The sequence below is a fragment of the Phyllopteryx taeniolatus genome, chromosome 23 (assembly GCF_024500385.1).
Source record: "Phyllopteryx taeniolatus isolate TA_2022b chromosome 23, UOR_Ptae_1.2, whole genome shotgun sequence".
In the NCBI taxonomy this organism is placed as follows: domain Eukaryota; kingdom Metazoa; phylum Chordata; class Actinopteri; order Syngnathiformes; family Syngnathidae; genus Phyllopteryx; species Phyllopteryx taeniolatus.
Genome location: NC_084524.1, coordinates 7897879 through 7919594, shown reverse-complemented (window position 1 = coordinate 7919594; position 21716 = coordinate 7897879). Strand labels below are relative to the sequence as shown.

The 21716-nt window shown below is 43.8% G+C and overlaps 3 protein-coding genes and 1 non-coding gene across 6 annotated transcripts in view; 3 read left to right on the top strand and 1 right to left on the bottom strand.

The window, feature by feature from the left end:
- The first annotated feature begins 497 nt into the window (after positions 1 to 497).
- Positions 498 to 21716, top strand: part of LOC133472542 (gastrula zinc finger protein XlCGF57.1-like) — a 125568-nt gene continuing 104349 nt past the window's right edge. Inside the window, exon 1 of the mRNA XM_061763516.1 lies at positions 498 to 630. Within this exon, the coding sequence (XP_061619500.1) occupies positions 507 to 630 (124 nt within the window). The 5' untranslated portion in view covers positions 498 to 506. The remainder of the gene's footprint in view (positions 631 to 21716) is intronic.
- The window catches only part of LOC133472552 (gastrula zinc finger protein XlCGF57.1-like), a 45717-nt gene continuing 24505 nt past the window's right edge, over positions 505 to 21716 (top strand). Inside the window, exon 1 of the mRNA XM_061763552.1 lies at positions 505 to 630. The gene's annotated coding sequence lies outside the window, so the exon portion shown is untranslated. The remainder of the gene's footprint in view (positions 631 to 21716) is intronic.
- Positions 3258 to 3330, top strand: trnav-cac (transfer RNA valine (anticodon CAC)). Its single transcript has one exon. It is a non-coding gene; the product is annotated as a tRNA-Val (tRNA).
- The window catches only part of LOC133472573 (oocyte zinc finger protein XlCOF6.1-like), a 287199-nt gene continuing 274317 nt past the window's right edge, over positions 8835 to 21716 (bottom strand). The window contains exons 1-3 of one of the 3 annotated variants that reach the window (XM_061763633.1): positions 14611 to 14935; positions 12761 to 12905; positions 8835 to 11633 (exon numbers count right to left, since the gene is read on the bottom strand). In XM_061763633.1, coding sequence (XP_061619617.1) covers positions 10501 to 11633; positions 12761 to 12884 — 1257 coding nt within the window. In that variant the 5' untranslated portion in view covers positions 12885 to 12905; positions 14611 to 14935 and the 3' untranslated portion in view covers positions 8835 to 10500. Of the gene's footprint in view, positions 11634 to 12760; positions 12915 to 14610; positions 14936 to 21716 lie in introns of those variants that run through there. The other 2 variants (XM_061763631.1, XM_061763632.1) reach the window with 2 other exon arrangements.

Below are 21716 nucleotides of genomic sequence, written 5' to 3'. Positions count from 1 at the left end.
AATAAAGTACATTTTTAAATGTATCTCAAGATTCAAATTAACTTTGCTGGTTGCATTCCTTAACTGAAGAGTACTGAGGTCCGTATTGTTGGGAGGCTTTTATTTTGAAGGTGGCTTTCGCCTCCCTATTACCGTAATGCCTAGTATGAACAAAATTAGGGGCGGCTGGCTTGGCTGCTACTTTCCGAGTGGAGGCTGGCTTGACCGCAGTAATAACATCCTGTAACACCTATTTTATGAATCCATTTGTAGAATCTCGACAATGTTCAAACACAAATTTTCTCTCCCTATGTCACAAATGAGCTGTTTTCTTTCTGTCTCATATTTCTTCCAATGCATCATTCCGTTCTCCTGTTTCCTCTTGTTGACTTTGGTGCTTTGCCATTTTAACTAACGTAGTGTTGAACCCACAGTGTCCAAATCGTAATCTTGATGTCATCTGATTTGCACTTGCTTTTCTCATCCCTCCAACGTAGAGCGGAAAGTGTTGCGATCGTAGTGTGAAAATGTGTGCAAGGACAGCAGAGTACGAGGAGGAACTTTGTGGCCCAAAAGAGGAGAAGGAGCCACAACGTCAACTACTGGACGCTGCGTTCAATCTGCAGCCTCGAATTGTGCTACACAGAGCAGGTGGGTTCACTTCTCTCTCACTGGTTTTATGAAATACATTCTCATTTTAATATTATTCCCGGGCTTTTCTGATGAGCACTGTCTGACGTTACATATAATTTTTGTATCATATCCAATAGCGTGTAGTCTGATGGCATCCCCTCATGATGATGTGGATTGAGGGTTGTCGGCCAAATTTCAGAAGATCTGAAAGGCTTGTGGCCATTGTTGCATGGTCAAAGTTGTAACAGTGTTACACAACCTACACGACGTGTTTGGAAAATTGAGTAAACATTTGTTCATGCCAAGTCAAATCACTCTTCAATCGTAGGAAGTAACCAAGTACAGTAAACCTTCCGCTATATCGCGGTTCATCTATCGCAGTCTTATTACTGTACACATTATTCTTTACTGTACCTAAATAAATTTTTAGTTGTCTATACTATACTTGTGTCTATACTTATGTCTATACTTTTTTTTTCAACAATTTACTTTCACTCTTTAAATTTGAAACCTGTGATTTCGCTTCCTTACTTTGTCACAAATAGCATGACTTTTTTCAACTTCTATGGATGATCACGTGTAAAAAAAACAAAAAACAAAAACGGTACATCCACATTGAAGGGTCGCCAACTTTGCTGCGTTCCGCTGTTCTACTATTTTGCGTCACCCCATTAGTCCCATTAGGCTCTCTGGTTGAAGGCGCTAACGTGTCAACAGGATCGAGGACCAAGGTGGTTGTCAATATTGTAAACAAATTAGATTTGACCCATTTGTGTTTGTCTTCTTTTGTCTTGCAGACGTCAGTGAAAATCTTCATCCTGAGCGGCAGCAGTCAGTGTCCCCTCACATCAAAGAGGAAGAGGAGGATGAAGAGGTTCAACACATCAAAGAGGAGGATGAAGAGTTCCTTTACATTAAAGAGGAAGAGCAGGAGGAAATAACCAAGGTTCCATCGACTGGTGTCCCTTTGAAGAGTGAAGATGAAGGTCGAAGTGAGGAGAGACGAGGGGCGGAGCCACCAAACAGCAACAGCTCAAGTGATGGAGACCACTGTGGAGGATCACGAACAGACGGTGATGATGATGATGATGATGTTGATGAACAGTTGGAAGGTGATATGACATGTCACACTGCCAATAAATGCTGGAAATGTTCTAAATGTAGGAAAACCTTTGCTTATAAGAGGAATTTCAAACGACACATGAAAATACACACTGGTGAGAAACATTTTGCATGCTCAATTTGTGGGCAAAGATTCTCTCGAAAGGACACACACTGGAAACAAGCCATTTGCCTGCTCAGTTTGTGGTCAAACATTTTCTCAGAAGGGAACCTTAAAAAGTCACACAAAAACGCACACCGGAGAGAAGCGTTTTGGCTGCTCAGTTTGTGGGCAAAGATTCTCTGAAAAGGGACATTTGACAGGTCACGCAAGAACACACACTGGAGAGAAGCCTTTTGCCTGCTCAGTTTGTGGTCAAAGGTTCTCTCAAAGGGGACATTTGACAAGCCACACAAGAACACACACTGGAGAGAAGCCCTTTGCATGCTCAGTTTGTGGGGAAAGGTTCTCTCGAAAGGGAACCTTAAAAATACACACAAGAACACACACTGGTGAGAAACCTTTTGCATGCTCAGTTTGTGGTCAAAGATTCTCCATAAAGAAAAGCTTAAAAATACACGCAAGAACACACACTGGTGAGAAACCTTTTGCCTGCTCAGTTTGTGGGCAAAGGTTCTCTAAAAAGGGACATTTGACAGGTCACGCAAGAACACACACATCTGAGAAGTCGTTCCGGAAAAATCATACTTTTGCGTCTGTTGAGACGTATAATGGGACCGGCAAACCAAAGACAACAGCTCGAAAGATAAGCTGTTTCCAATCGGTTTCGAACCGAGGACCTTTCGCGTGTAACGCGAACGTGATAACCACGACACTATGGAGACCGCTGCTGGAGTTATGATCCAAGGCGGACTGGGCCACCACATGCTAAGGGGAGCTGCCACTGTTTTGGACCGTAAATCATGGTGGAATTAATAATCTAAAAAAATATATAAACAAATCCTAAAACTAAAAATAGGCAACAAGGACAAAAGAAACAGTCACGACTACCATCTACACATCCAGGAGAAACAAGTCATCAGGGGCCTCATGTACAAAATCTTGCGTGGATTTCCTACTGAAACATGGCGTACGCTCAAATCCAGAAAACGTCTGCACAAAAACGTGGTGTACGTTCTTTCTCATGGCAAAGTTCAGATGTATCAAGAGTGAAATGAGCCTGCGGTGCCTCACGCCAACTTCATGGCTGGCGTACGCACGTTTCTGGAGCTGTTGGTGCTTTGGCGACACTTGGAGGTGATGATGGGAAGGGTTAGAGAGACACATGGGCCTGTGCGCTCGGAGGATGTGCCCAAAACCGCGGCGGCTGTTGGAATTTCTTCGCTTGCCCTCTGGCCTGAAGGGAGCGCCTCAGACGTTTCAAAGGCTCGTGAGGAGAAGCGGAAGATGAATGAATGAATCAATGATTGATTACTCCACGATTTACCGGCCAAAACGTTAAATGCAATTTTTTTTTCCATTGGGTTGCAGGGTCGCAGCTCCAAAAAGTATTGTTGGGGCGGTTAGACAAAGAAAGCCAGCAGTTTCCATAGTGTAGTGGTTATCACGTTTGCCTCACACGCAAAAGGTCCCTGGTTCGAAACCGGGTGGAAACAAGGCTTGTTTGTTATCTGCCATGAAAACCGATGGGGAGAGGTTTGTGTCAAAATCATTTTAATGATGGCGTCCTCATCCATCCCAATCCGTAATTAGCGTTTTTTATTTCTTTTATTTTTTAAGCACATTAAATTCGTGATTGAACATAATTTCGGGGTGCGAGCTGTTGTTCATGTGATGCAATGATATATGACAGCAATGTAAGATAGCCAACGTAATACCAGCTTGAACAAGGCGGTGTTTGGGAACTCAAGCAATTTCCTGAAAAGTTGTCATTTTGAAGGTGAGGGGATTCCACCTGACAGCTGTGATATAGAAATATGACCAATTACTGCCACTTCATAGTATGGTACATTCCTTTTCCCACACCAGCTATGCCAGTGCTTTTCAATTTTCAATTTTGTTGATGAAAAAGGGGTGTTCGAAAGGGAATTAGTTCTTTACCAATTGCTCCAAAATGTATTGATATTATTGGAAATGAGTGCCAGTTTCATTTTCTTGAGCATGCATGCATTTTGTCCAATGTTTTAGTGACGTCAATATCAAATAAGTGAACGATTGATTGAAATAGACTGTAAAAAAAACTGACTTTTGGTGCTAAACTGTAACGTGTATATGTGATCCTGAATAAAGTACACTGCTTAAAACAGTGAGGGTGACTCCATTTACTTGTACATCAAATCCATTTTCCACATTAAAAATAATTGAAATGTCTTTCATGCATTGGAAAGCCTCCAAAAGCAAGAAATGGCCCAAGCGACAAGGCCTAAGTGCGAAAACTGCTCAGGTGGGGCACTGGTACGTCAAGGTAGCGCTGTACTTGGCTGACTTTGGCTCTTGGGCGGCCTCCACCCGCTCCTCCCCTGGAGACCCAGAAGAAGAGAGCCGATGCAGCTTCAGCACCTCTTGACATGTCAAACTGTGTGAATGTTTCCTCAGTACCAGGTAAATATTTAATTCATGTTTTACATTTTAAAAGTGTACAGTGTTTTTAGGACAAATGCAGCCATATGGGGGTCACAAGTCAGTGCGAACTGTAGGCCGGTCCCAAGCCCGTATAAATGCAGAGGGTTGCGTCAGGAAGGGCATCCGGCTTAAAACCTTGCCAAACAAATATGAGCGTTCATCCAAAGAATTCCATACCGGATCAGTCGTGGCCCGGGTTAACAACGTCCGCCACCGGCACCGTCAACCTGCAGGGCGCCGTTGGAAATTCAGCTACTGTGGGTCGAAGTCAAAGAAGAAGAAGAGGTGGAAAGCGGGTTCTTCGGCAGAAAGAGAAGAGGAAAGCACAGAGCCTAGAACTGATTGTGGGGACTTTGAATGTTGGGACTATGACGGGAAAATCTGTGAGTTGGTTGACATGATGAGTCGGAGAAATGTTGATATATTGGGTGTCCAGGAGACCAGGTGGAAAGGCAGTAAGGCTAGAAGTTTAGGGGCAGGGTTTAAATTATTTTACCATGGTGTAGATAGGAAGAGAAATGGAGTCGGGGTTATTTTAAAAGAAGAGTTGGCTTAGAAAGTCTTGGAGGTGAAAAGAGTATCAGATCGAGTGATGAGGCTGAAACTTGAAATTGAGGGTATAATAATATAATTATGTATAATGTGATGAGTGGCTATGCCCCACAGGTAGGATGTGACCTTGAGGTGAAAGAGAAATTCTGGAAGGAGCTAGACGAAGTAGTTCTGAGCCACCCAGACAGAGAGAGAGCCGTAATTGGTGCAGATTGTGTTGGACATGTTGGTGAAGGAAATAGGGGTGATGAAGAACTGATGGGTAAGTACGGTATCTAGGAAAGGAACTTGGAGGGACAGATGGTGGTAGACTTTGCAAAAAGGATGGAAATGGCTTTAGTGAACACATTTTTCCAGAAGAGGCAGGAACATAGGGTGACCTACAAGAGCGGAGGTAGAAGCACGCAGGTGGATTACATCTTGTGCAGACGATGTAATCTGAAGGAGGTTACCAACTGTAAGGTAGTGGTAGGGGAGAGTGTGGCTAGACAGCATAGGATGGTGGTGTGTAAGATGACTCTGGTGGTGGGGAGGAAAATTAGGAAGACAAAGGCAGAGAAGAGAACCATGTGGTGGAAGCTGAGACAGGACAAGTGTTGTGCAGCTTTTCGGGAAGAGGTGATACAGGCTCTCGGTGGACGGGAAGAGCTTCCAGAAGACTGGACCACTGCAGCCAAGCTGATCAGAGAAGCAGGCAGGAGAGTACTTGGTGTATCTTCTGGCAGGAAAGGAGAGAAGGAGACTTGGTGGTGGAACCTCACAGTACAGGAAATCATACAAGGAAAACGGTTAGCTAAGAAGAAGTGGGACACTGAGAGGACCGAGGAGAGGCGAAAGGAATACATTGAGATGCGACACAGGGCAAAGGTCAGGACATGTACAAGGGCAGCAGAACAGCGGTGAGGTGTGCTGTCGGTGTGACAGAAGAATTTAAGGTGGACGTGGGACTGCATCAGGGATCAGCCCTGAGCCCCTTCCTTTTTGCAGTGGTGATGGATAGGCTGACAGATGAGGTTAGACTGGAATCCCCGTGGACCATGATGTTTGCAGATGACATTGTGATCTGCAGTGAAAGCAGGGAGCAGCTGGAGGAACAGTTAGAAAGATGGAGGCATGCACTGGAAAGAAGAGGAATGAAGATTAGCCGAAGTAAAACAGAATATATGTGCATGAATGAGAGGGGTGGTGTGGGAAGAATGAGGCTACAGGGAGAAGAGATGGCAAAGGTAGAGGACTTTAAATACTTGGGGTCAACCGTCCAGAGCAATGGTGAGTGTGGTCAGGAAGTGAAGAAACGGGTCCAAGCAGGTTGGAACGGGTGGAGGAAGGTGTCAGGTGTGTTATGTGATAGAAGAGTCTCTGCTAGGATGAAGGGCAAAGTTTATAAAACAGTGGTGAGGCCAGCCATGATGTATGGATTAGAGACAGTGGCACTGAAGAGAAAACAGGAAGCAGAGCTGGAGGTGGCGGAAATGAAGATGTTGAGGTTCGCTCTCGGAGTGAACAGGTTGGATAAAATTAGAAATGAGCTCATCAGAGGGACAGCCAAGGTTCGATGTTTTGGAGACAAAGTTAGAGAGAGCAGACTTCGATGGTTTGGACACGTCCAGAGGAGAGAGAGTGAGTATATTGGTAGAAGGATGATGAGGATGGAGCTGCCAGGCAAGAGAGCTAGAGGAAGACCAAAGAGAAGGTTGATGGATGTCGTGAGGGAAGACATGATGGCAGTTGGTGTTCGAGAGGAGGATGCAGGAGATAGGCTCTCATGGAAAAGGATGACGCGCTGTGGCGACCCCTAACGGGACAAGCCGAAAGGAAAAGAAGAAGTTCAGCCAATTCCTGTTTAATGTCACAGAAGGCCTTTTCTGCTTCTGTACTCCACCGAACAGGTGATGTCATTTTAAGGTTGTCTTCAAACATTAATTTTGACAATGGTGCAACAATTTCTGCATAGTTTGGAATCCATGCTCAACAATAATTTGTCAGACATAAAAATGATTATAATATATTTCTTCGTCTGTGGTTTTGGTCTGACAAATTATTGTAGAGCATGGATTCCAAATTAAAAAAAAAAAAAAGGAATTAGAATTAGATGAGTTCTCGATAGCCAGAGGTCTTTTGTCGAACCCAAACACACACAAATGATACAGGTAGTGAATTTTTATAGAAAATTTCATGAGCTCTACCAGGGGAATCTACAAGGAAATAAGGCAGGAAAAAGCAAACGAAGGACAAACATTGGTAGGAAGAGGCTGAGCTTGTGATGTGAGGGTGGAATGAGCGTGTATTGACAATGCATATAGCTGGGGGTTCCTGTTCTTGTTCATCGAAACACAAATATGCACTAATCTGTACTTTCAGTCGCCCACAAGATGGAATTACTTTGCATGGAACAGAATTTGCGCAGGCTGGTCGATTTCCTGGATGTTTGGCCTGTCTGGTCTGCACGGGGAACAGGTGGATTTGGCGGAAAATTAAGGGGGACAAAGGAGAGCGGGGAAAAAAAATGTTCCCAGGCAGGGCGGCCGGAGCCCGTATGTCGCTATTTGCAAGACGTTCGGAGCGGACATTCGCTGCCCGCTTCCTTCCCGACGGAGTTCGCCTGGGCACCCGAAAGGGTAGCTCGGAGCGCTGGCAGGATGCCCTGCGGCGGGGAGGGGTCCGATGTGTCCTCGCATCCTCATGGTGCGAGGTGGGGCTTCCTGGCTAAGCCAGTCTTCGGCAAGTTGGTCGAACGAGAGCCAGCAAACAGCGGGTTCCTCACCTTCTTGGTGATCAAGCCAGTGTCCCCCCAAAAAAAGTCTTTGTGGATGAGACACTTCAGGCTGGCTGGGGGTGAAAGTTAATTCATTTAGCGTCCGTGTGCGAAGTTAAATCTAGCATCCCCGTGGCCGTCTGTCTCGGCGGGGGAGCGGAGACAGCGATGTAGCTCAGTCCGGGGTTTGGGGGTCAGTGCCTTCGGGCGAGAGCATGCCCATTACATTGGTGTCATTACTTTACATTTTGGCAACACACAACAACTACATGTAATGAGCTCTAGACAGTAACTCAATATAAAATTGCAGCTTGCGGTCACTTGCGGTGATCTAAACTGTAATCTCCTTTCAGCTGGGAAGCAAAATGTAAATTTTTTGCATGAAGGCTACCAAATACTTCTTAAACCTGTTGGTTTTCAACTTTCAGTTGTGCTATTTTTCAATGCAAAGATCATGGCAGTTAATGTCGGCATTGTTTTCTTTTGTAAAAGTTCAAGGACAGTATCAGAATGTTTCCTTGAAACACTTTTAAAATGTCAAACATGAAATTAAATAATGACCTGGTACTGGGGGAATGTTCACACAGTTTGACATGTCAAGAGGTGCTGAAGCTGCATCGGCTCTCTTCTTCTGGGTCCCCCTCTGCTCGTCTTTTGTATCTTGCATACTGCAGACTGTTTTTTGTTTAGCATTGTAATGACTTTGACCCAGTTGCCAAAACCTCCCGAACAACTTAAGCTGCATTCTTACTTTTGCAATTAAACATTGACATTTTCAATGAAAGCTTCTTGACCCCTGCGATTCTCACCATCACACTTGTGTTTCTTAGGACAGAATCTTTGGCCACAAACTGAACAGGCGAAAGTTTTCTCTCCAATTGTGTCTCGTCATGCGTCGATTGCTCTTACAAGTAAACGTTTTCCCACACTGAGAACATTTCCATTGTTTGTTGTCAGTGTGACATGTCAGATCACCTTCCATCATCATCATCAGTGTGAGGAGTGTGACGTCATGTCGCCACGATCTGATAGTGGAGCTAAGAGGCCGTCTGCTTGTGATCCTCCGCAATGCCCGCTTTGCAGTTTTTTCACTTCCGATAATCTCTTGGGCCAGTTTTTGCTTTAAGTTGCGAGCATTTTGTTTTTGGAGGGTTTCCAATGGATAAAAACATTTCAATACTTTTTAATGGGGAAAATGGATTTGATGTACAAGTAAATGGAGTCACCCTCACTGTTTTAAGCAGTGTACTTTATTCAGGATCACATATACACGTTACAGTTTAGCACCAAAAGTCAGTTTTTTACAGTCTATTTCAATCAATCATTCACTTATTTGATATTGACGTCACTAAAACATTGGACAAAATGCATGCATGCTCAAGAAAATGAAACTGGCACTCATTTCCAATAATATCAATACATTTTGGAGCATTTGGTAAATAACTAATTCCCTTTCGAACACCCCTTTTTCATCAACAAAATTGAAAATTGAAAAGCACTGGCATAGCTGGTGTGGGAAAAGGAATGTTCCATACTATGAAGTGGCAGTAATTGGTCATATTTGTATATCGCAGCTGTCAGGTGGAATCCCCTCACCTTCAAAATGACAACTTTTCAGGAAATTGCTTGAGTTTCCAAACACCGCCTTGTTCAAGCTGGTATTACGTTGGATATCTTACATTGCTGTCATATATCATTGCATCACATGAACAACAGCCCGTACCCCGAAATTATGTTCAATCACAAATTTTATGTGCTTGTCATGACAGCTTCAAACTATTAATATTTGTGATCTATACATATATTTGATAGATACATACATACATTCAGTGGGTACGGAAAGTGTTCAGACCCCCTTAAATTTTTCATTCTGTGTTATATTGCAGCCATTTGCTAAAATCACTTAATTTTTTCCCCCATTAATGTACACACAGCACAGACAAATTTATTTATTAAAAAAGAAAGTGAAATATCACACATCCATAAGTATTCCGACCCTTTGCTGTGACACTCATATATTGAACTCGGGTGCTGTCCATTTCTTCTGATCATCCTTCAAATGGTTCTCCACCTTCATCGGAGTCCAGCTGTGTTTGATTATACTGATCGGACTTGATTAGGAAATCCAGGTGTGAAAAACTTGTTGCATCATTCCCAAAAAGACTCATGGCTGTATTAGCTCAAAAGGGCGCTTCTACTAAATACTGAGCAAAGGGTCGGAATACTTATGGCTGTGTGATATTTCAGTTATTCTTTTTCAATAAATCTGCAAAAATTTCAACAATTCCGCTATTTTCTGTCAATATGGGGTGCTGTGTGTACATTAAGGAGGAGAAAAAATTAACCTCAATGATTTTAGCAAATTACGACCGAGTTTATTTTGGAGGGATTTTTTTCCTGTAGACATTTATAATTCCAGCACCATGGAATACGTGTCCATGTTCTCACCTTTGCTAAATGGCAAATGGACTGCACGTATGTAACGCTTCATCTTCACGATCACAGTGCCCAAAGTGCTCTATTAAGCCTCACATTCACACACATATTCATAGACCACTGGGCGGCTGCTGCCATGCAAGGCGCTGCCAGGCTCACTGGGACCAAATTAGGCTTCGGTGTCTTGCCCAAGGACACTTGCACATACGGACAGTCGGAGCCAGGGTTCGAACCGGCGACCCTTCGGTCACTGGACGACCCGCTCTACTGATCCACAGCCGCCCTCTTTCCCACCACCTTTAACTCGTCCCTTTTAAGTATTTTGGCAACAGTGTTCATTCTCAACACTCACGGGGCTTTTAGAAACTATATGGACAAGAAGAAGATACATACAATAAAAGCTGGTACACAGAATACAAGCATGTAGATTTCTGTCAGTAACATAGTCATTACTTTTATATTAAACATTTACATTTGCATTAAAAGCTTCTTGATCACTGCTTGTCTCACCAGGACACTTGTGTGTCTTAAATGGAGCCTTGCGAGAGAATCTTTGACCACAACCTGAGCAGGAAAAAGGTTTCTCACCAGTGTGGGTTCTTGTGTGACTTGTCAAATGTCCCTTGTGAGTGAATCTTTGATCACAAACTGAGCATGCAAAAGGTTTCTCACCAGTGTGGGTTCTTGTGTGACTTGTCAAATGTCCCTTGTGAGTGAATCTTTGATCACAAACTGAGCATGCAAAAGGTTTCTCACCAGTGTGGGTTCTTGTGTGTATTTTTAAGCTTTGCTTTTGGGAGAATCTTTGACCACAAACTGAGCATGCAAAAGGCTTCTCTCCTGTGTGTGTTCTTGCGTGACGTGTCAAATGTCCCTTTTCAGAGAATCGTTTACCACAAACTGAGCAGGCAAAAGGTTTCTCTCCAGTGTGTGTTCTTGTGTGTTTTCGTAAAGTTCCCTTTTCAGAGAATCTTTGACCACAAACTGAGCATGCAAAAGGCTTCTCTCCAGTGTGTGTTCTTGTGTGACGTGTCAAATGTCCCTTTTCAGAGAATCTTTGACCACAAACTGAGCAGGCAAAAGGTTTCTCTCCAGTATGTGTTCTTGTGTGTTTTAGTAAAGTTCCCTTTTCAGAGAATCTTTGATCACAAACTGAGCAGGCAAATGGCTTCTCTCCAGTGTGTATTTTCATGTGTTGTTTAAAATTGCTCTTAGAAGCAAAGGTTTTCCTACATTTAGAACATTTCCAGCATTTATTGGCAGTGTGACATGTCATATCACCTTCCAACTGTTCATCATCAACATCATCATCATCACCGTCTGTTTGTGATCCTCCACAGTGGTCTCCATCACTTGAGCTGTTGCTGTTTGGTGGCTCCGCCCCTCGTCTCTCCTCACTTCGACCTTCATCTTCACTCTTCAAAGGGACACCAGTCGATGGAACCTTGATGATTTCCTCCTGCTCTTCCTCTTTAATGTGAAGGAACTCTTCCTCCTCCTCTTTGATGTGTTGAACCTCTTCATCCTCCTCTTCCTCTTTGATGTGAGGGGACACTGACTGCTGCCGCTCAGGATGAAGATTTTCACTGACGTCTGCAAGACAAAAGAAGACAAACACAAATGGGTCAAATCTAATTTGTTTACAATATTGACAACCACCTTGGTCCTCGATCCTGTTTACACGTTAGCGCCTTCAACCAGAGAGCCTAATGGGACTAATGGGCTGACGCAAAATAGCAGAACAGCGGGACGCAGCAAAGTTGGGCGAACCTTCAATGTGGATGCACCGTTTTTTGTTTTTTTGACACGTCATCATCCATAGAAGTTGAAAAAAGTAATGCTATTTGTGACAAAGTAAGGAAGAGAAATCACAGGTTTCAAATTTAAAGAGGCGGCACGGTGGGCGACTGGTTAGAGCGTCAGCCTCACAGTTCTGAGGACCCGGGTTCAATCCCTGCTCCCGCCTGTGTGGAGTTTGCATGTTCTCCGCGTGCCTGCGTGGGTTTTCTCCGGGCACTCCGGTTTCCTCCCACATCCCAAAAACATGCACGTTAATTGAAAACTCTAAATTGCCCGTAAGTATGAATGTGAGTGCGAATGGTTGTTTGTTTGTATGTGCCCTGCGATTGGCTGGCAACCAGTTCAGGGTGTACCCCGCCTCCTGCCCGATGACAGCTGGGATAGGCTCCAGCACGCCCGCGACCCTAGTGAGGAGAAGCGGCTCAGAAAATGGATGGAGGGAAATTTAAAGAGTGAAAGAAAATTGTTGACAGTAAAAAAAAAAAGTATAGACACCTAAAAATGTACTTAGGTACAGTAAAGAATAATGTGTACAGTAATAAAACTGCGATATAGGAGGGTTTACTGTACTTGGTTACTTCCCACCATTGAAGACTGATTTGACTTGGCAACAAATGTTTACTCAACTAGCCTACAAGACACAAAAGGGGCAAAAATCTCGCTGGCAATTTTCCAAACACGTCGTGTAGGTTGTGTACACTTTGATCACACAAGAATGGCCACAAGCCTTTCAGATCTTCTGAAATTTGGTCTTCAACCCTCAATCCACATCATCATGAGGGGATGCCATCAGACTACACGCGATTGGATATTATAAAAAAATGATATGTAACGTCAGACATTGCTCATCAGAAAAGCCCGGGAATAATATTAAAATTAGAATGTATTTCATAAAACCAGTGAGAGAGAAGTGAACCCACCTGCTCTGCGTAGCACAATTCGAGGCTGCAGATTGAACGCAGCGTCCAGGAGTTGACGTTGTGGCTCCTTCTCCTCTTTTGGGCCACAAAGTTCCTCCTCGTACTCTGCTGTCCTTGCACACATTTTCACACGACGATCGCAACACTTTCCGCTCTACGTTGGAGGGATGAGAAAAGCAAGTGCAAATCAGATGACATCGAGATTACGATTTGGACACTGTGGGTTCAACACTACGTTAGTTAAAATGGCAACGCACCAAAGTCAACAAGAGGAAACAGGAGAACGGAATGATGCATTGGAAGAAATATGAGACAGAAAGAAAACAGCTCATTTGTGACAGAGGGAGAGAAAATTTGTGTTTGAACATTGTCGAGATTCTACAAATGGATTCATAAAATAGGTGTTACAGGATGTTATTACTCCGGTCAAGCCAGCCTCCACTCGGAAAGTAGCAGCCAAGCCAGCCGCCCCTAATTTTGTTGATACTAGGCATTACGGTAATAGGTCGCCAACTCGCGGCGAAGCCACCTTCAAAATAAAAGCTTACCAATAATACGGTCGTCAGTGCTCTTCGGTTTAGGAATGCAACCAGCAAAGTTAATTTGAATCTTGAAATAGATTACATCCATACATTAAAAAAATTACTTTATTTGATATCTTAGGAAAAAGAAATGGTAATGGACTGCACTTATATAGCGCTTTATCTACATCATCACAGTGCTGATAATGAGATATCGCAACGCTGGTCCAGTTCTGGGGGACACTACACCTCTCCAGGTCTCCAACAAAAGAGATCCCATCCAAATTTGATGTCCATCCATCCATCCATTTTCTACCACTTATCCGAGGTCGGGTCGCGGGGGCAGTAGCTTTAGCAGGGATGCCCAGACTTTCCTCTCCCCAGCCACTTCATCCAGCTGTTCCGGGGGGATCCCGAGGCATTCACAGGCCAGCCGAAGGACGTAGTCTCTCCAGCGTGTCCTGGGTCGTCCCCGGGGTCTCCTCCCGGTGGGACGTGCCCGGAACACCTCACCAGGGAGGCCTATGGTCACGACCCACAGCTGGTGACCATAGGTGAGGGTAAGAACGTAGATCGACCGGTAAATTGAGAGCCTCGCCTTAGCTGCTTCTTTACCACAACGGATCGATACAAAGTCTGCGTTATGGCAGACGCTGCACCGATCCGCCTGTCGATCTCCTGTTCCATTCTTCCCACGCTCGTGCACAAGACCCCAAGACACTTAAACTCCTCCACTTGGGGCAGGATCTCATCCCCGACCTGGAGAGGGCATGCCACCCTTTTCCGACTGAAGACCATGGTCTCAGATTTGGAGGTGCTGATTCTCATCCCAGCCGCTTCACACTCGGCTGCGAACTGCTCCAGTGAGAGTTGGAGGTCACGGCTTGATGAAGCCAACAGAAGCACATCATCTGCAAAAAGCAGGGATGCAATACTGAGGCCACCAAACCGGACCCCCCATACGCCTCGGCTGCGCCTACTTGACCAGTAGGTTAGTCAAAACGGCAAAGCACCAAAGTCAACAAAATGAAACATTAAAACGTAATTATGTATTGTAACAGATAACAGAGATGAAGAAGACAGCTAATTTTAGACTTCAGGAGAAACAATTTGTGATGAAACATGATAGACATTATTCAACAAAAGGATCCAGAATCCAGATGAAGATAATAATAATAAATAACGATTCAGAAAATAATTGTTAGAGGATATTATTTTAGTATCTCAGACAAAGCTTACAGAATGTAGTAGTTGGTGTGTGTGTTATTTTCTCTCCATTTAAGTGTTAGCATTAGATACTCGGAGGTGGTGTGAAGAAGAACACTTTACCTGACGCTTGATCTCTGCTTAGCGAAGAGTTGCTCACAAACGTGTCTCTTTGTTAGCAAGCTAAGCTAAGCTAAGCTAAGCTAGGCCGAGAAGCTTCAACGTGCACGAGACGACTCCAACCGGACACGAAGATTGCACGAATGATGTTTTAGTCCAATAAAGTCGCGATCAGGGGCGTCAAGCGTCGAGGATTCGCAACATTCGGTCCAAATTCAGGAAGATTTGCTGTAGCACGATCGTCCCTCCTCCCGCACGGCGAGAAGGGAAAGGAGATGTATTACCCATGATCCTTTAGGGCAGGCCACCGGTTTGATCCAAATGAAGTCAAACCAGCCGCCCCTAATTTTGTTCATACTCGGCATTACGGTAATAAGCCGCCAACGAGCGGCACCTTCAAAATAAAATCGCCCGACAGAGACGTCAATGCTTCGGATTTAAAATAATTATATTAAAATATAATTATATATATATAATTATATATATATATATATATATATATATATATGAGAGAAAGTAAACTATGCCAGGACTACAACCAGCAAGGGTCATTCTGATCTTGAGATAGATTAAAAATTCAAGTTTATTTGAAATCTGCACACATGACTGCACACATGACTTTTTTTTATAAATTTGATTAGAATTTTTCATGTGAAAAGGATTGCCCAGGTCCGCTCGAACCCGAACCCGAGGATTCAGATATTGATGTTTGGAGAATTGGTATCGATAATTATCTCAATAAAAGTGCAATGAACATTGTTACGATGTGGGAAACACCTGAACTGGGCTAAAGGTCATTGTGATTGAGACATTGAATGCAAGTAGGCCGAAGCTAATAAGTGTCAATCAAAGCCTACACAGCTATCAGCAGCAATGAAATTGACTGCGTTCATTTTGCCTCATCAATCGTATTTGCAATATTTTAAAATCAGTGTTTTACATCATCGTTTAAACTTCAGTTGTTAAATGAAATTATCTTGGAAGGAAGTGGGAACATCTCTTCTGGTTCTGGTGTATGGCCGATGCTTTCATTCAACTTCAATTTTTGTGTTGGAAGAGTTAATTTTGTAACGATCTTTGTATATATGGACAAAGAAATGTTATGTTTACTTCACAAATTCTGACGTAGTCATAGTTGATCCAAACTTCAGTTTGTGCCAGTCCTACTTCTGAAGTCCATTGCCCCAGACTCAAATGATCCAGCTGGGTGATAGGCTGACACATCCCAATGAGCTCATCTGCAATGAATCCCAAATATTGCGGAAGTATTGACATATGTGAATATGTAAATACTACATCGACCAACCTCGTATTTTATCTTTTATTGCTGAAAGATAACGAGTCTTGTTTAACACAGATTAGTGACGTAGGTTGCTGTGACTTCTTTCGTCCACCAGATGTCACTAATGTTGTTCTCACTGACTCCGAATCTGTTCGGGCACAAATTGAAGGAAAGTCTCAAACCTTCATGAGGCTTTTTTTTTTTTTTTTTTGCCAAAAAGATGAGGAATATCACGCGAATATCGTCATCGCAAGCAAAAAAATATTTTCATTGCAAGTAACAGTTTTTTTTTTTTTTTGCTTGAGTTAGATTATCTCCCAATGTCTGATTTTTGCTTGCAATTCAAGAAGTTTTGTTTTTTTCGTTTACAAAGTAAATATTGTGTGACTTTTGTATGCTACAGTTACGCAAAATCATATTTTTCTTAGCGTTTCCCAACAGCTCCCCGCTTCCCCGATTGCTCACCAAAATGCTTCATTTCTGTGTCGTCATTTCCTTTACGTCGGTGGTGCGCCACCAACGGGGCCAGCGAGGGAAATTAAGACGATGGAAACTAAAAAACTAAAGAATACAATATAGATAAATACAACAAGATGTGTGGTGCTTATTTATTGTATTATCATTTTACTTTTATTATCGCAGCGTTGAGATTATGGACGTCCTCTGATGTTAGACTGGACCATGAGTTGCTCGTGCCTGGTGATTGGCTGTTGTGACGTCAGCAATTTAAGCTTGAACGTGGGCTCAAGTCAGGCAGTCTGTGTGTGGAGTGCCTGGCGTGAGCAGTAGTCGACAGCAGCTCTTGAATGAATGTGCATTGAGTTCTTTGTAAAAATGTGTGGAAGATTTTTTCACTTTAACAAGGGGACATTATCCCCATTCAGTTTACACAGATGATGCAACACATGTTAAGACCATAGACTTTGCTCAGGGGGCCGTCATTGCGTTTCAACAGGCATCTCAGTTTGTCGTCAAAGATTCATTGAAAACAGAAGCTTAAAAACACACACAAGAACCCACACTGGTGAGAAACCTTTTGCCTGCTCAGTTTATGGTCAAAGATTCATTGAAAACAGAAGCTTAAAAACACACACAAGAACCCACAGTTGTGTGAAACCTTTTACCTGCTCAGTTTGTGGTCAAAGATTCATTGAAAACAGAAGCTTAAGAAGACACACAAGAACGCACACTGGTGAGAAACCTTTTGTCTGCTCAGTTTGTGGTCAAATGTTCTCTGTGAAGAGATACTTAAAATACACACAAGAACCCACACTGTTGAGAAACTTTTTGCCTGCTCAGTTTGTTGGCAAAGATCCTCTGTCAAGGTAAACTTAAAAACACACACAAGAACCCACACTGGTGAGAAATCTTTTGCCTACTCAGTTTGTGGTCAAAGATTCATTGAAAACGGAAGCTTAAAAAGACACACAAGAACCCACAGTTGTGTGAAACCTTTTGCCTGCTCAGTTTGTGGTCAAAGATTCATTGAAAACAGAAGCTTAAGAAGACACACAAGAACGCACACTGGTGAGAAACCTTTTGTCTGCTCAGTTTGTGGTCAAATGTTCTCTGTGAAGAGATACTTAAAATACACACAAGAACCCACACTGTTGAGAAACTTTTTGCCTGCTCAGTTTGTTGGCAAAGATCCTCTGTCAAGGTAAACTTAAAAACACACACAAGAACCCACACTGGTGAGAAATCTTTTGCCTACTCAGTTTGTGGTCAAAGATTCATTGAAAACGGAAGCTTAAAAAGACACACAAGAACCCACAGTTGTGTGAAACCTTTTGCCTGCTCAGTTTGTGGTCATAGATTCATTGAAAACAGAAGCTTAAGAAGACACACAAGAACGCACACTGGTGAGAAACCTTTTGTCTGCTCAGTTTGTCGTCAAAGATTCTTTGAAAACGGAAGCTTAAAAAGACACACAAGAACCCACACTGTTGAGAACCCTTTTGCCTGCTCAGTTTGTCGTCAAAGATACTTTGAAAACAGAAGCTTAAAAACACATACAAGAACTCACGCTGGTGAGAAACCTTTTTCCTGCTCAGTTTGTGGTCAAAGATTCATTGAAAACGGAAGCTTAAAAAGACACACAAGAACCCACACTGGTGAGAAACCTTTTGCCTGCTCAGTTTGTCGTCAAAGATTCTTTGAAAACGGAAGCTTAAAAAGACACACAAGAACCCACACTGGTGAGAAACCTTTTGCCTGCTCAGTTTGTGGTCAAAGATTCATTGAAAACAGAAGCTTAAAAACACACACAAGAACTCACGCTGGTGAGAAACCTTTTGCCTGCTCAGTTTGTGGTCAAAGATTCATTGAAAACGGAAGCTTAAAAAGACACACAAGAACCCACACTGGTGAGAAACCTTTTGCCTGCTCAGTTTGTAGTCAACAATTCTCTGACAAGGGAAGCTTGAAAAGACACACAAAAACCCACACTGGTGAGAAACCTTTTACCTGCTCAGTTTGTGGTCAAGAAGAAGTTGGAGCCGCTCTAGTACGACAACAGACAGTCAATTGACAGAGAACACTTTGGAGACATCAAGACATTGACAACAAAAAAAAAAGAGTCACTGAGCAATAAAGGGTTAATAGTTATCTGGTAATACCGGTACATCATTTATTTATTTTTTTGACAATTGTGCAAAAGATGCAGACTCCTCAACCACTTAGAGCAGTTCTTCTTCTTCTTCTTTTCCTTTCGGCTTGTCCCGTTAGGGGTCGCCACAGCGCGTCATCCTTTTCCATGAGAGCCTATCTCCTGCATCCTCCTCTCGAACACCAACTGCCATCATGTCTTCCCTCACGACATCCATCAACCTTCTCTTTGGTCTTCCTCTAGCTCTCTTGCCTGGCAGCTCCATCCTCATCATCCTTCTACCAATATACTCACTCTCTCTCCTCTGGACGTGTCCAAACCATTGAAGTCTGCTCTCTCTAACTTTGTCTCCAAAACATCGAACCTTGGCTGTCCCTCTGATGAGCTCATTTCTAATTTTATCCAACCTGGTCACTCCGAGAGCGAACCTCAACATCTTCATTTCCGCCACCTCCAGCTCTGCTTCCTGTTGTCTCTTCAGTGCCACTGTCTCTAATCCATACATCATGGCTGGCCTCACCACTGTTTTATAAACTTTGCCCTTCATCCTAGCAGAGACTCTTCTGTCACATAACACACCTGACACCTTCCTCCACCCGTTCCAACCTGCTTGGACCCGTTTCTTCACTTCCTGACCACACTCACCATTGCTCTGGACGGTTGACCCCAAGTATTTAAAGTCCTCTACCCTTGCCATCTCTTCTCCCTGTAGCCTCATTCTTCCCTCACCACCCCTCTCATTCATGCACATATATTCTGTTTTACTTCGGCTAATCTTCATTCCTCTTCTTTCCAGTGCATGCCTCCATCTTTCTAACTGTTCCTCCAGCTGCTCCCTGCTTTCACTGCAGATCACAATGTCATCTGCAAACATCATGGTCCACGGGGATTCCAGTCTAACCTCATCTGTCAGCCTATCCATCACCACTGCAAAAAGGAAGGGGCTCAGGGCTGATCCCTGATGCAGTCCCACGTCCACCTTAAATTCTTCTGTCACACCGACAGCACACCTCACCGCTGTTCTGCTGCCCTCGTACATGTCCTGTATTATTCTAACATACTTCTCTGCCACTCCAGACTTCCGCATGCAGTACCACAGTTCCTCTCTGGGTACTCTGTCATAGGCTTTCTCTAGATCTACAAAGACACAATGTAGCTCCTTCTGACCTTCTCTGTACTTTTCCATCAACATCCTCAAGGCAAATAATGCATCTGTGGTACTCTTTCTAGACATGAAACCATACTGTTGCTCGCAAATACTCACTTCTGTCCTGAGTCTAGCCCCCACTACTCTTTCCCATAACTTCATTGTGTGGCTCATCAACTTTATTCCTCTATAGTTGCCACAGCTCTGCACATCACCCTTGTTCTTAAAAATGGGCACCAGTACACTTTTCCTCCATTCCTCAGGCATCTTCTCACGCACTAGAATTCTATTGAACAAGCTGGTCAAAAACTCCACAGCCACCTCTCCTAGATGCTTCCATACCTCCACAGGAATGTCATCAGGACCAATGCCTTTCTAACTTCTCCCTTACTAATCATTGCCACTTCCTGGTCCACCACACTTGCCTCTTCTACTCGCCCTTCTCTATCATTTTCCTCATTCATCAACTCCTCGAAGTATTCTTTCCATCTACCTAGCACACTGCTGGCACCAGTCAACATATTTCCATCTCTATCCTTAATCACCCTAACCTGCTGCACATCCTTCCCATCTCTATCCCTCTGTCTGGCCAGCCTGTATATATCCTTTTCTCCTTCTTTAGTGTCCAACCTGCCATACATGTCATCATATGCCTCTTGTTTTGCCTTTGCCACCTCTACCTTTGCCCTGTGTCGCATCTCAATGTATTCCTTTCGCCTCTCCTCGGTCCTCTCAGTGTCCCACTTCTTCTTAGCTAACCGTTTTCCTTGTATGATTTCCTGTACTGTGAGGTTCCACCACCAAGTCTCCTTCTCTCCTTTCCTGCCAGAAGATACACCAAGTACTCTCCTGCCTGCTTCTCTGATCACCTTGGCTGCAGTGGTCCAGTCTTCTGGAAGCTCTTCCCGTCCACCGAGAGCCTGTCTCACCTCTTCCCGAAAAGCTGCACAACACTCGTCCTGTCTCAGCTTCCACCACATGGTTCTCTTCTCTGCCTTTGTCTTCCTAATTTTCCTCCCCACCACCAGAGTCATCTTACACACCACCATCCTATGCTGTCTAGCCACACTCTCCCCTACCACTACCTTACAGTTGGTAACCTCCTTCAGATTACATCGTCTGCACAAGATGTAATCCACCTGCGTGCTTCTACCTCCGCTCTTGTAGGTCACCCTATGTTCGTGCCTCTTCTGGAAAAAAGTGTTCACTACAGCCATTTGCATCCTTGTTGCAAAGTCTACCACCATCTGTCCCTCCAAGTTCCTTTCCTGGATACCGTACTTACCCATCACTTCTTCATCACCCTTATTACCTTCACCAACATGTCCATTACAATCTGCACCAATTACGACTCTCTCTCTGTCTGGGATGCTCAGAACTACATCATCTAGCTCCTTCCAGAATTTCTCTTTCACCTCTAGGTCACATCCTACCTGTGGGGCATAGCCACTAATCACATTACACATAACACCCTCAATTTCAAATTTCAGCCTCATCACTCGATCTGATACTCTTTTCACCTCCAAGACATTCTTAGCCAACTCTTCTTTTAAAATAACCCCGACTCCATTTCTCTTCCCATCTACACCATGGTAAAATAATTTAAACCCTCCCCCTAAACTTCTAGCCTTACTGCCTTTCCACCTGGTCTCCTGGACACACAATATATCAACCTTTCTCCTAATCATCATGTCAACCAACTCCCGAGATTTTCCCGTCACAGTCCCAACATTCAAAGTCCCCACATTCAGTTCTAGGCTCTGTGTTTTCCTCTTCTCTTTCTGCCGAAGAACCCGCTTTCCACCTCTTCTTCTTCTTCTTCTTTGACTTCGACTTCGACCCACAGTAGCTGAATTTCCAACGGCGCCCTGCAGGTTGACGGCGCCGGTGGCGGACGTTGTTAACCCGGGCCACGACCGATCCGGTATGGAATTCTTTGGATGAACGCTCATATTTGTTTGGCAAGGTTTTAAGCCGGATGCCCTTCCTGACGCAACCCTCTGCATTTATCCGGGCTTGGGACCGGCCTACAGTTTGCACTGACTTGTGCCCCCCATAGGGCTGCATTACTT